Here is a 14,455-nt window from a genome sequence, read left to right as displayed (position 1 = left end):
GAGGCATGTTTTAGAGAGCGGAGGTGTAGAGAGGTGCTGGAGGTAGGCACTGTAAGATAGAGAGAGGTGACACAACATATAGAAGGAGGTGGGATAGACATAAATATTGAGAGAGAAGAGATGTAGAGAGAGTTGAGAGAGAGGGGGTTAGGTATGAAAAGATGTAAAATCATGAAGAAGGGGGAGAAAAAGTTAGAGAGGGGTCAGGTAGAACCAGTGTGGAAAAGTAAGGGGAGACAAAAAGATTATGTTTCTAATTTAATTCCCACCAACTGTCAGAGACCACAAGGGGGAAGTTTGGTAGGCCTGGAACACCCCAGCTGTCAAATTAAAAAAGAATATGGTTTATGCACACACTTTACCTGGGGGCTACCTTGAGGGTGGAGGTCCTGGGGAATTGGCCACTTTACAATTGACTTAAACCAGCTGTAACAAAAAGCAGCAAGTGAAGTTTGGTATCTTGGTAGGGGCTTGAGACCTACTGGATGATCATGAAGCATGGGGTTTTATAAAAGAAAACAGGTTTGCACCCATGACTCTGGTTTTCTCTAAAATCTTGATTATGAAGAGTAGTCTAGTAATGGGATCAAAGTTAGAGAAATTGAGATTTCAGCATTGTTGTAATATAGATATAACTTGTACTTTATTCTATAAGCACTTCTGGAGTGCAACACTCCCTTGGGAAGGTGTTTAGCAAAACTCTGATGGCAACAGCTAAAAATGCTGCAAACTATCATCAGCCAGGTGTGTGCAGGGTAAATTGGTAGATTTGTAACCGTAAGAGTGGCCTTAATAGTCTCAATGAACCAGGCAGGTTCTTTGAGAGCAGGGCATCAGAAAGAAAGGTGCAAAGATTCCCAATAAAATAATAGCACTAATAACAGATAAGAGTTGAGAAAAAGAACAGTTTGTCAGTCACAATCATTTTGTTTCACAATGTTTTCCATTCATTTCAATAAAATTTCCAGGCTATAACACAAACACTGAGTAGGTGTGACCACTGGGATAAAAAAAGAATAGGATAGAGAGCAGTATCAGTAAGATTAAAGAGAGTTCTGACCTTATAAGATGTCTCTTAGAATGTCTGAGTTTCACTGATGCTAAGCTTCAACAATAACCTTTTTATATTATTTTATGATTAAAAACTTTAGGTCTACCCCGTTTCTGCCAGTTGATCTTGGCCCAGCAATTAACATCCATATTTTTCAAAGCTTAAGAGTATCATGGAGTTAGTGTGATAGCGCTTTGAAAGTGCAAGTGGTGGTAACCTCTGAGATGACAAGTCTGCATAGGTGGCCAAAGGTGGCAAAAGTCAAACAGTACAATAAGGGGTTGCTTTTGCTCATTTGGAAGAGTTGATTTATGTCTTTACAGGCAAACCGCGGTTTTTATTGAGGTACCTCTTGTTAGAGTGGGCCCCACAGGCTGACAAACAACACAGAATTGTCCGACCGTACCAAAGGCTGAATATTCCAGAAGAGAATAAAATGATTCCAGATAAAAAGAAGTTTTACCATGCAAAGAATACTTGCTGTGTGGATTAAAATGCCTTGCAAATGGGGTTTGGCAATCACTGTCCACAAAGGAGGTAGAGGGTACAGGCAGAATATCACTGCAAATGCAAGCACCACACTGCAGCAAAGGACATCTAATAAACAGATTAATGTCCTTAGCTACTGCCCTTGGCAATAAGGCAATACTGACATAATTTAGTGATATCTGCATGCAGGAATGTGCACCATAGGCTAAGGGTGCCGCCTTTGTTTCCTCAGCTGAGCGGAACTGAAGTTCCTCTTGCAGACACAGAGGAATAGTAGCAGTGAGTGCCTCGAAAAGAGCTCTTTCCCCTAGGTGTCTGAGTCTGAACCAGGATTGCATAAGGGTAGTATTCCATCTAATTTGCAACAGACAGTCTGAAGGTCACCTTTGAAGCCAGATAGTGACGGCTCCAAATCTGAGAGAGAACCACTGCCTAAGGAAACCGCCTGCTGCTTCTTAGGCTGATATGAATTAGGTTGCAAGATAAAAGGTCGCAGAAGCAGGAAAGCAAAGTAGTTGCAAGTGTCTCAAATAAACCTTCTCTCACTGAATTGTCCATAAAGTAATGATAGGATATTCTACTCTTCTGTCAGCAATACCTAATTAATAGGGATAAGGTCCCCTGCCTGCCAGCTTGGGAGGTGAGAAAATATCTGACCATAGGAAAGACCTCATCAGAAAAATGCCACAATCATTAAAATCATCAAACAACTTGCCTTGGCTATATACTAGGGAGCAAGAATAATTTCCAAGTACTGCTATGGGAAGTATCCTGGACTAACAGCTGTGAAGGAAGTAATTTATCCTAACTGCCTAAACTCCTAATTGATGGGGAGTAGGCTTTGTTTCCATGAAAGAGCAACAGGCAATCCCAAACGATGATAAAGCAACTTCATGTGCACTGACTGGGAAGGGCATCACTTGAAGCTCATGGCTTTCCCTTTGTAACAAAATTTCCAATACACCAGTTGGAATGAAGGATTCATACACACTGAATGGGAAGACGTTCTCACTAGGCTCTGCAGCATTCTGCTGTAAAGACAGCGGTGAGTCTGCCAGTTGGAAAGAAGTCATCGTGTACGAACTGGGAAGCAAAGATTTCCAGGAACTGTGGAGAAGCACTCACAAACATTCAGTGGTAATAAGGATCCATTCCTGTCTTTTGAAGTGAGGGGACAAAGTCCATCTTTTGGGAAGGAGAGCAACATTTTACTCTGTGGGTAAAGACCCTTGTCATGGCCACCCCACCCCTACACCTACCATTTTGGAAAAATCCCCATTACCAACCACAGACAAGGTAGGAAAAGGGCAATTCCCTGAGCAGAAGGGCTGATGTCTTTATATTAGGAAACACCTTACCCATTAAACATGAAAGGTTACTTTGGAGAGCAAGTGTTCATCCTTTTGGTGAAGTAGTATTGTGTCCTTGAAATCTATTCCTGCATAGTTTCTCAAAAATATCCCCAAATCTCATCCACTAGGAAGGAAATGTGATAACAATAATTAAGGAGAACTCTAACACCAGTCTTCATTTCCTACCCCTGAAGAAGGGCCTGGTGTCTCTCAGGTGGGGAAGAGCCCCATGGCCACTCACTCAAGAGACTGCCCTAATTAACTGAGAAACTGGGCGTATGCACATAAAAAAAAAGAAGCATTTGTGGCTAGGCACTTGGAAGGAGGCCTATTCTAAGTTATTGAGAGGATGTCACAATGCCCACCTGTATGTTCACCCATTTGAATACCCAATACCCATTCTATGGCAAGACATTCCCATCTCAAAGTTTGAGCAGTTAGACACATTTCAAGCACTCAAGAGGATTTTTCATGTTTGTGATCTATAGAAGAAACCCCATACTATGTGCTGGATTCCAAAAGCCCTTGCAATGATAACATTTATAAGGATCCAATGAACAAAAGGCAGCTTATACTAGTGAAAATATATATGTTGAACTCTACACCACTCCATGCCAATATCCAGTGAGGAAGGGAGTAAAAACTAAACATGTTTAGGGAAAACACAGTTCCAGCCTGCTAAAGACATGTGACCAGTTAAAATTTCCTGGGGATGAAACACTTCATTTACGCTAGAAATTGGTCCAAATCCATCCATTATGGATAAAGCTTAATATCAGATGCTATGAGGATGGCTCTTGTAGAGAACAGCTAACAGAGAAATGAAGGGTTCTATAATTACTGGGAACGAAACACTTCATTTATGCTAGGAAGTGACCTAAGTCCATTCTTTATGGATAAAGCACAATATCAGATGCTATGGGGATGGCTCTTGTATAACACAGCTAACAGAGAGGTAAAGGGCTCCACAATTTCTTGACAAAACAAAGGAGCATCGAGATGTGAATCCTTTCATACCAGCACTTCTAAACTGCTATTTTTTTAATTGAAAGAATCTGATACAAACAAACCTTGTGTTTACAGAAGCTCAGGCTACAAAAAACACTCCATTCAGACTTGATCAGTCACCTTCAAAGCTTACTAGATGTTTTTCATATTGTAGAAAGTTTGACTTGCACTTACATACATGCCCACAGGCCCCTGTGGTCCTTCTGGTCCAGCTTTTCCAGAAAACCCCTGTAAAATAATAAAGGAGTTAGAATACGTTTTCCATCATAATTTTCATTTATGATAAAGTGTAAGTCTTGGTTGATTATTTTAGAAAATAGGCTCAGCCCTGAGTCAATAAATAGGGAATATTTGTGTAGTATTATTTTAGTAACAATCTGTGGAGGCAAAGTGAGGTGCCATACTGAGCATTCTGAAAAGAGATTTTTGCAGTTATGGTTTGAAAAATGGAAAGGTCTTGATGGAGTGATGATGTACAGTAGTGGTACTAAAGAGGTAACAGATACTGTTAATATTTCATTTAAACAACTCCGGTGCTCTGGCTCAGGTTATAAAAAACACTTGATTATAATGTGCCCACTGGAAGCTGGTTGCGATTTCTTTAAATAAGATCAATAAGGGTATTTCGGTCTATGCTAGAATGTTTTAGAGGATCAAGTGCCAAAAAAAGAAAAAAGCTAATTTAATTTGCAAAGGGTAGGTTTTAGACAACATTGAGGATACAAGATAACACACCAAAACAAAATATACTGAGGTGAACAATGCAGACTTTATCAATAGTCTTGCATTCACTTACTCTGAGCCTTACATAGTATTTCCATAACAATTGCTGCACTTTAGAATTACTGCAACTAAACTAGTGTTTCAGAGCTGCATGACAATGGGTTACAGATAGTAAGAATAAGGAGCCTAATCATGAGTCTGGCAGAGTGGTATCTCAGTAGGAGTTACCAACCACTTCACCTGATTATGAATCTCTTTTTCACTGACAAAAACTAGGCTGGGCTCAGGACCAGAAAAGGCCCTGTAGAAAAAGTTACTTACCTTCACTAACAACATTTCTGGTAGATTTACAATCTTTCTTCTGATTCCTTAACCTTTTGAATTTCCTTTCAGGTGCCAGCCTTGCCTGGGATGTTTCCCTAGCAATGGCTGTGCAGCACCACCAGGTGGTGTCATGAGGCTTTAGCCCGCCAGACATGATGGCATCTTCCTGGTACTTTTTCTTAGACCCATCGATGTATGCACATACAGGGAGTGCAGAATTATTAGGCAAGTTGTATTTTTGAGGATTAATTTTATTATTGAACAACAACCATGTTCTCAATGAACCCAAAAAACTCATTAATATCAAAGCTGAATATTTTTGGAAGTAGTTTTTAGTTTGTTTTTAGTTTTAGCTATGTTAGGAGGATATCTGTGTGTGCAGGTGACTATTACTGTGCATAATTATTAGGCAACTTAACAAAAAACAAATATATACCCATTTCAATTATTTATTATTACCAGTGAAACCAATATAACATCTCAACATTCACAAATATACATTTCTGACATTCAAAAACAAAACAAAAACAAATCAGTGACCAATATAGCCACCTTTCTTTGCAAGGACACTCAAAAGCCTGCCATCCATGGATTCTGTCAGTGTTTTGATCTGTTCACCATCAACATTGCGTGCAGCAGCAACCACAGCCTCCCAGACACTGTTCAGAGAGGTGTACTGTTTTCCCTCCTTGTAAATCTCACATTTGATGATGGACCACAGGTTCTCAATGGGGTTCAGATCAGGTGAACAAGGAGGCCATGTCATTAGATTTCCTTCTTTTATACCCTTTCTTGCCAGCCACGCTGTGGAGTACTTGGACGCGTGTGATGGAGCATTGTCCTGCATGAAAATCATGTTTTTCTTGAAGGATGCAGACTTCTTCCTGTACCACTGCTTGAAGAAGGTGTCTTCCAGGAACTGGCAGTAGGACTGGGAGTTGAGCTTGACTCCATCCTCAACCCGAAAAGGCCCCACAAGCTCATCTTTGATGATACCAGCCCAAACCAGTACTCCACCTCCACCTTGCTGGCGTCTGAGTCGGACTGGAGCTCTCTGACCTTTACCAATCCAGCCACGGGCCCATCCATCTGGCCCATCAAGTCTCACTCTCATTTCATCAGTTCATAAAACCTTAGAAAATCAGTCTTGAGATATTTCTTGGCCCAGTCTTGACGTTTCAGCTTGTGTGTCTTGTTCAGTGGTGGTCGTCTTTCAGCCTTTCTTACCTTGGCCATGTCTCTGAGTATTGCACACCTTGTGCTTTTGGGCACTCCAGTGATGTTGCAGCTCTGAAATATGGCCAAACTGGTGGCAAGTGGCATCGTGGCAGCTGCACGCTTGACTTTTCTCAGTTCATGGGCAGTTATTTTGCGCCTTGGTTTTTCTGCACGCTTCTTGCGACCCAGTTGACTATTTTGAATGAAACGCTTGATTGTTCGATGATCACGCTTCAGAAGCTTTGCAATTTTAAGAGTGCTGCATCCCTCTGCAAGATATCTCACTATTTTTGACTTTTCTGAGCCTGTCAAGTCCTTCTTTTGACCCATTTTGCCAAAGGAAAGGAAGTTGCCTAATAATTATGCACACCTGATATAGGGTGTTGATGTCATTAGACCACACCCCTTCTCATTACAGAGATGTACATCACCTAATATGCTTAATTGGTAGTAGGCTTTCGAGCCTATACAGCTTGGAGTAAGACAACATGCATAAAGAGGATGATGTGGTCAAAATACTCATTTGCCTAATAATTCTGCACTCCCTGTAGAAACTGAAAGAACATAGGTGACATCAACAATACCAACACATAACATAGGTCACGGATTCTACTAACCACAGCACTAACTCACAGGAGAAAGGACAGGGTAGTAAGGAATCATTTAATTTAGAAGATTATATATCCACCAGAAATACCATTAGCAAAGGTAAGTAACATTTTATTCTGAGGGATGCATTTTCCCACCAGTTCCTCACATTATCGGTTTCCCAAAGTAATATCTCCCTATGAGATGGAATGGAATAGCTAGTCATGCAACACAGCCCTGGAAAAGTATGTCACAGCATACCTAAGCTATGAGCAGGTAATGTTTGAGGAAAATAAGCAGAATGACTATATGGGTGTATGGTAGGTGTCAGCTATTGGAACATCTCTGGAAAGAGCTTTGAAAGCAGCCTTGGGAATAGTGGAGTTGGCAGAAATACCCCCGACAGTCTTTGTTGATAAAGGTGTAACAAAGATTGAGACAGGGGATGGCCCAAGAAATGGTATGTTTGATGGCTTTCTTGTCCTTTATTCTTCATGCAAAACCTGCAAGGAAGCAACCATCTAGCCTGTTCTGTTGTGTGATTAATGTTAAAAGGGCACAGCAAGTCAGGGATGGAGTCTACATAGTTGCTGCTCCTCTTTGGTGAGAGGAAGGGGAAATAGAAATAAAAAAGGTATTGGACTAGCCCATGTGAAAGGCAGACACCATCTTGCATAGGAAGGCTTGGTAGGCACAAAGGACCATCTTATCAGGTTAGAAACCCATAAAAAGTGGATGAACTGAGGTCCTGAATGTGATTTGGTGGGACCAACTTCCAATGAGCAATTCAGGACCCTACGGCTACTGGGAACAGACATAGAAGATTCATTTGGTGCCCAATCTAACTTTTGGACAAGATAAGTGGACATGAAAATTGCCTGGTCTTTAACTATTTCTTATGTGATAAATGTGTTGTGAATTTGCGGTGGGGGAAGAGTAATCTATGAAGTAGTCCTGAAGAAGTGGAGCTTATCAACTGTTTCCACTGAAACATGACTACTGATTTTAAAGGCGAGATCTATTGTGCGCTGGTGGTCTTTACATGTCATTAATGGAATTCATGGACACCTAGTGACATAGGAAGTAGAGATGTGCTTATTGAAACACTAATTGTGTTTTCTTTGGATAACTCCCTTGGTTTTTATTTATACCTGGTATTTATATAACCTGTATTTCCAATGATTGTTTTTAACTATGTTATAGGATTGAAGCCATATATATTTTAAAACTTTTGTGGTATTCAGTTATGTTATATTTTTGTCTATGTGTGGAAGGGTTTAGACTGAAATAAGATTGACTGCCTGTGAAGTGGAGATGGGGTTGTATCTTTAGATTCACTAAGGGGAGTTCTTTAGATAACTGGGTTATATAACCCTGTCCCCTTGGTCTGAGGGCCTACTCTCTATTGTGTCTAAACCTAAGAATTGTGGACATTTCACCTCGGGCAAACACTAATACACTCATGACCCAGTGTTTGCCCTTCAGTCATTGCCATTATTGGCCTTTTTTGTATTTTTTTACAAGGGGTGCGCCCTTCTATTCCTGCTCCCCACCCTGTCCATGGGCACGTCGCCACCTCCACCTGCAGTGCTGTTTTATTAGGCACTGCAGTGCAGGAGGTGAAATGTCTGATAGAAATAAAAATGTGGCAGGAATTCTGCATACCCAACATAACGTGTAATGCCAGTCCATTTTGCGGAGACTAGCATAATATATTCCAAAAAGGAGACTGTGCGGAGCAGCTTTTTATAACATAGAAGACTATTGGAAGGACTAAATATGCCTTTGAAGTCTAGAACATGTGAAATCCTTCGTATTATTAAAACAAAATATAACCGCTTCCAATCTCCGTATTACAAACATTGATTTTGCCATGGGGGTGTGAGTTCAATTAAAGAAGGTAGGGGGACTTACATCTTGATTTAAATGGCTATTTAGAATGTGTTCGTATCCTAGATAGACACATCTGTCTTGGTTCACATTCGTCCTTTCTGAAAATCAGAAATATGCACCCAAAGTACTTTTCCTGATGGCTCACACTAATTGTCCTGGTCTTTCATCAAGGATCTGAAATAGAAGCTACAAAGGTGAACTTTCCTGCCATGTTTTCACAGAACTCATGCTCATACTCTAGCAACTAATGGTGTCAATGATGATAAAAGAAACAGTAGCCCAGTTAGTCTGGTTTGGTTTGATTTTAACACACAGAAGAAGGTCTCCTCTCTAGTCAACATACCTTTCTTCAACTTTAAGCCCTTAAGGTTATTCCTGCTGGTTTTTTGTCAGACCCATGAGGCAGGACACAATTTATCAAATTTTACCCCAGTTAGCCTTTGGAATGTGCAAATAATTTTAAACATGATCCTATATTCTTCAGCAAGCCACTGGAGGGTTTTCAAGGCGGATTTCATGGGATCGTACCACTGAAGGGTATGCTGTTTTTACAGGGTTATGTTACAGGAGGATGAGGCAGAACGTGGCTGCATGATTGTGAAATCTTTACAATCACTATGATCTCGGTAGGAAGCTGGCTCTATATGTACTATACCAAAGTAAGGTATAGTGTGCACAGAGTCCAGTATATCCCCAGAGCCTTTACAGAGGCTAAAGTAGATAATACTAATGTCTCTTTTGTTGCAGTGTGGTCGAGCAGTTAGGCTTATCAGAGGGTAGTGCTAAGCATTTGTTGTACACGCACAGTCAAGAAATGAGGCACACACTCAATGATTAACTCCAGATCAGTATTTTTATGTATCAAAAATATACTTTGTTACTTTATTTCTAGAACCAAAAGGATCTTTTCTGCACATAAATACAGTTTCAAGGATGTATCACTCTTCTTTATCAAATGCACTTTGTTTAGAATCCACAGATAAAACAGTTTACAGGTAAGTAAAACTGTCAGGTTCAAAAGTGGACTCAGTGCAATTTCTCACAGAAAGCAATGTAGTCCTAGGGGAGGAAAGTAAAAATATAAATCACAGATAAGTACTTGACTTACGATCCCAGTCTTCAGGAGTTAGGGTGTCACCAGGACAAAGTTTAGGTAAACACCAAGAGTGCACCCCCAGCAACACGGGCCAGCTGGGTGCAGAGGTCAAAGTTGGTGTTGGGTACCCAATGGAATCCCATGGAGAAGGGGGTGCTCAGAAAGAAACAGGTTGCAGGTATGTGCCTGTGATTTCAGGGCACAGACCCAGGGAGTTTAGATCTGGGGGTGGGTGGTGGAGAGAATCACAGGTCAGCACCAGACACACACCCTCAGCGGCACAAGGGCGGACAGGTGCAGGGTGCAAACACAGTGTTGGGCGCCCAATGCTTTTCAAGTGGGGATCCCAGCGGTCAAAAAGATACTGCAGGCTTGGTCCAGGGAGTCGACTGAAGGAAACCAACTGCTGGACAGGTAAGTAGAGAGCCCCCACTGGACATTGCTGGATTTTCAGTTAGGTTTCCCATGGGCAGAGGGATGCACGTGCAGGGGTACCTTTAGGTGTTGGGAAGTCTTTACAGGATCTGGTTACGGTCGGGTGGGGGTCCTCTGGATTTAGGCTGCAGGCGTTGCCATGTTGGTCAGGAGGGGTCTACCCAGGGTGGACTCGAGGTCAGAATCACCTGGAAAATCTCTCTGGTCTGATGGGCCACTTGGAGTCAGGCCGTGGGTGTCAGGTGCAAAGAGGGCAGGACTTGCGGATCTGGGGCGGTTCTGGAGTCCTTCTTGGATTTTCTTGTGGACAGGGCCGCTGTCCTTGGGAGATCTTGGTGCTTGGGTAGGCAGGCAGTCCTCTAGGGGTTTGTAGAGGTCGCTGGCCCTGCAGGATGAGTTGTCTTATTTTAGCAGCATTCTTTGAAACTGCAGAAAGAGCGGTAGAACTAGGGCCAAGTCAGTCTTAAGAAAGCTGGGTGGAGAGAGAGCACAGGCTTCCAGGGCCTGAAGGAGCATCGGCCAGCATGCTCCATCCAATCCAGGCACTTCTCCCATGCTGGTTAACAGCATGAGAGCAGTATCTGGATTGGTCAGGGGAGCTCCACAGCAGACTGCAGTTTCCAGAACACCGAAGAGAATGACCTTCAATCGGTAAGTACCTTTTATAACATGGAACTTTTATTCTGGGGTATTGGAGGGAGGGGTTGTTTTATTATGGTCTTTTGGAGGAAGGGGCTATTTTATCTTGGGCTTTTGAGGGAGGGAGTGTATTATTAATGGTTTTTGGATGTAGGGGGTGTTTTATTTTATTTTTTAGGGAGTGGTGGCCCACTTCATACGCCCCACCACTTTTTAAGGTTATCAGCCCCACCTGCCCACCACCCTTGATATGAAGATCTGGCTTCCCTCAAAGGAGATTATGCCGACCCCCATTCCCCAGAGCCCATTTGGCACCTGGACAGGTGGGAAAATTAGTAGTCAGGGATGTGGGTCCACCCCTCAGGTCAGTCCTGTCCTGAGTTGAACTGTCTGATGTAGACACCAAATCTAGAAATATGCCATCTTAATTATGGCAAAATTATGAACTTTGGGACAAGCTTATGCTTTTCCCCACAGGAAGTGGTCATACAGGGGTGTACTGACCCCTAGGGTAAGCAGCCCATTGGCTACTACCCTACACTCCCCGAAACGACCCTAAATACAGTATTTAGGGGAGCCCCTGGCACCAGGAAATCATATCCTGTTGACCTGATGAAGGACATCCAGAAATGCAGAAGCGAGCACTGAAGACCAGCGACAGACTCCACAGTAACCCTACCAGCCTGCCTGCCACTTTGATAATCGAGCCAAAGTCACCTCATCCTCCACCTGCTTAAACTTCCAAAAGTCTGGAAGACTGCCAGCCTTCACTCCAGCACCAGGGAACTCCTGTGGAATAGCAGAGCTGCTCCCCTGCATCTTTTCAGGTACCACCAAAACAGCTGCCAGACAGCACCACTGCACACAGCCCATGCTAAAGTGTGCCAACGGTGCAAACTTGGTCCTGGTCCGCAACCTCACTGGAGAAAGTCCATTGTGGGTTTCTCCACTGCCACCTTCACTTTGACGCCTGCCATCTCTTTTTGCAGGCACCCCTCAATCGTGACCACTGCCAGTGATGGCAACCCCAATGGTCCACTGCACCACTGCAACTGGACTGAGAAGAAGAGGCCCACTGGTGTATCTTCATCCCCCTAACTCATGAGACTTGAACTCACTTGTTGGTTCACTTGGACTGGTCCCTTAGTCTATGCCTGCAACGGAGAAAGCATCCAGGTCACCTACCTGGCTGACCTAGCCACTTTTAAGAACCCTCATAGGGTCATCCATGTGAACTGCCCAAAGCTCTTTCATGACAGTGTTGATGTGGCCGTGTTGATGGTCACTGATGAGGATCAAGAAGAATAGAGTGAGCCTCTCTCTGACCTTCTCTCCCACAGCCCCCAAGATGGGTCAGTGGATGGAGTAGTCTTTTTAGACACCCTCACGTCCCAGCAGCATGCTGACTGCAGGCAAACCCTACAACAGTATGCTGAGCTTAATTCCTTCATCCCTGGTTAGACTCGCTGGTGTGTCCATGATGTGGACCCTGGTGACCACATGCCTGTGAAGTGGTTCGACAGCGAAGACAGTCTGACTAAGTGAAGGACACCATCAGAGCAGAAGTAGGCAAGATGCTGGAGTAAGGGGTAATTGAGCCCTCTGACAGCCCCTGGTCCAGTCCAGTCCAGTCCCTCATTCCAAGGGAGGTAAACCAGAGCTGGGGTTTTGTGTGGACTATAGAGACCCTGATGCTGTCACCAAGACAGATGCTCACCATGTCTCATGAGCAGACTAACATATTGAGAGGTTAGGGGCAGCCAAGTTTCTCAGTACTTTTGGTTTGATGTCAGGGTACTGGCTGAGTCTGACGTTTGGAGCAAAAGAAAGATCAGCATTCCCGACCCCAGATTGACACTGCCAGTTTGCGTTTATGCCATTGCAGCTTTCTAGAATTGCATTAAGTGTCGACTTTTCTAAACTGTAAAGATTTCTCTTGCAAAACTTACTTACCAGAACATAGATTCTGGTGCCAAAACGTATATAAAAATACTTGTTATTTTTGTAAATTGTGTGAATCTCATTCTAAAGTTGTGTGTCTCATTTATTGACTGTGTGTATATTTTCAGATGTCTCACACTCCTCTCTGATAAGCCTAAGGCTGCCGACCACACTTCCCCCTAAAAGAGCACCTTGGGATTGATACAGCAAGCCCTGTTCACTAGTAAGGGACCCCTGGACTCTTTGCATGGTATATCTCATTTTGATGCACCATGTAAAGACCCATCTTCCTACAACCATTCATTCCAAAATAAGGGTTATTGTTGGCCATTTTTGTAAGAGTTCTGTTTGACATTAATGGTGCTGAATATTCAAACTTGTAGTAGGTAAATGCCACCGACTACAATGTTAATTTCTGAACTGGTCAAAGATGTGCATCGAAAATTATCTCTAGATTTCTAGCTGTGTGGCATGTGGAAAAGGTGACAGGCTTCTGGGCCATTTGAAATGTTAAATGATTATTCAGAACTCTTAAATGACACGCTCTACTGAAATGCAAACGATTCCGTGTAGAGGCTACTTTTGTGTGCACACAACAAAGTTCCCTTTAGTTTTTGAGCCATCATCAAGTAACAGTGAGTACATTCAAATCGATCAATGCAACTCCTGTTGCATAAATCCCTGTATTGTCTTTGGTGCACCCAGTTTCTGAGGGCCCCCTCCACTGAAACCACCACCAGTGACGGTCACCCGACAGACAAAGAACTCTCTGCAACCGGCCGCTCTGGAACGAGAAGAGGATCACTGGTGTCCCTCCATACCAGAGCATCACAAGAACAGAGCCCACTTAGTAGCTCACCCAAACTGGACACCTAGTCCTAACCTGCAGCCTCTTTCCAATTGGACCGATCCCCATTTACTCACATTGGGCACCCCACACCGCACAAAATTGCAACAGAATCTGGTAGACCTAGAACCAATTCCTCCCCAACAATTGGGAAATAAGGCAGACTACTGGGTCAAAACTAGGGTATCAAAGACAACTCATGGTGGGGTGATCAAAAGAAAGGAGTTGCTAAGCCCCCCCTATGGAAAGATGGTGACCAGTCTAAAGATAACAATAAAGTGTATTCTAAAGGCCCCAGGGTGGTCCCTGAGACAAGACAGAGTCCAAGGGTGGGTACTCGGGTAAGAACTAGGACCTTAAGAAGGCTTGGTGCTTTAACTGCAAAGCCAATGGGCACTAAACTTGAGACTCTACCTGTCCCAAAAAGAATCCCCCTAGTGTATCTGCCACTCCTGTTGCATTGGTAAGTCTCCAGATGGGATGTCAGGTGGGCCCTGACCATGTCAGAGAACTCACAGAAGCAACTTTAGTCTCTGAGAGTGGGGTGGAAGTAGCTGACCTGACTGTCTGGCCCAGTAATCTGGAGACGTACAGATAACAGCCTCATATTAATGGGATCAGAGTTGAAGCACTGAGGGATACAGGTGCACCATGGTGATTTAAAAAACTGATATCCCACCAGAGCAGTATTTGACTGGTGCAACTTTCACAGACATCAATGCTGACAACCAAGCTAAGGTCCATCCCGTAGAGATGGTGTCCCTAGAGTGGGGAGGGGTTGCTGGCCAAGGGAAGGTGGTGGTATCCTTTGCAATTCCTGTAGCTTGTCTGCTAGAAAACGATCTGGAGTC

General features: G+C 43.3%; 1 protein-coding gene across 2 annotated transcripts in view; it reads right to left on the bottom strand.

Moving 5' to 3' along the window:
- The window catches only part of LOC138301234 (collagen alpha-1(II) chain-like), a 1,268,735-nt gene that overhangs the window by 533,557 nt on the left and 720,723 nt on the right, over window positions 1–14,455 (bottom strand). For both annotated transcript variants that reach the window (XM_069241494.1, XM_069241495.1), the window contains exon 35: window positions 4,075–4,128. In XM_069241494.1, the coding sequence (XP_069097595.1) occupies window positions 4,075–4,128 (54 nt within the window). The remainder of the gene's footprint in view (window positions 1–4,074; window positions 4,129–14,455) is intronic.

The sequence above is a fragment of the Pleurodeles waltl genome, chromosome 6, assembly GCF_031143425.1.
Source record: "Pleurodeles waltl isolate 20211129_DDA chromosome 6, aPleWal1.hap1.20221129, whole genome shotgun sequence".
NCBI lineage: Eukaryota > Metazoa > Chordata > Amphibia > Caudata > Salamandridae > Pleurodeles > Pleurodeles waltl.
This window is presented reverse-complemented; position numbering and strand designations above follow the sequence as displayed.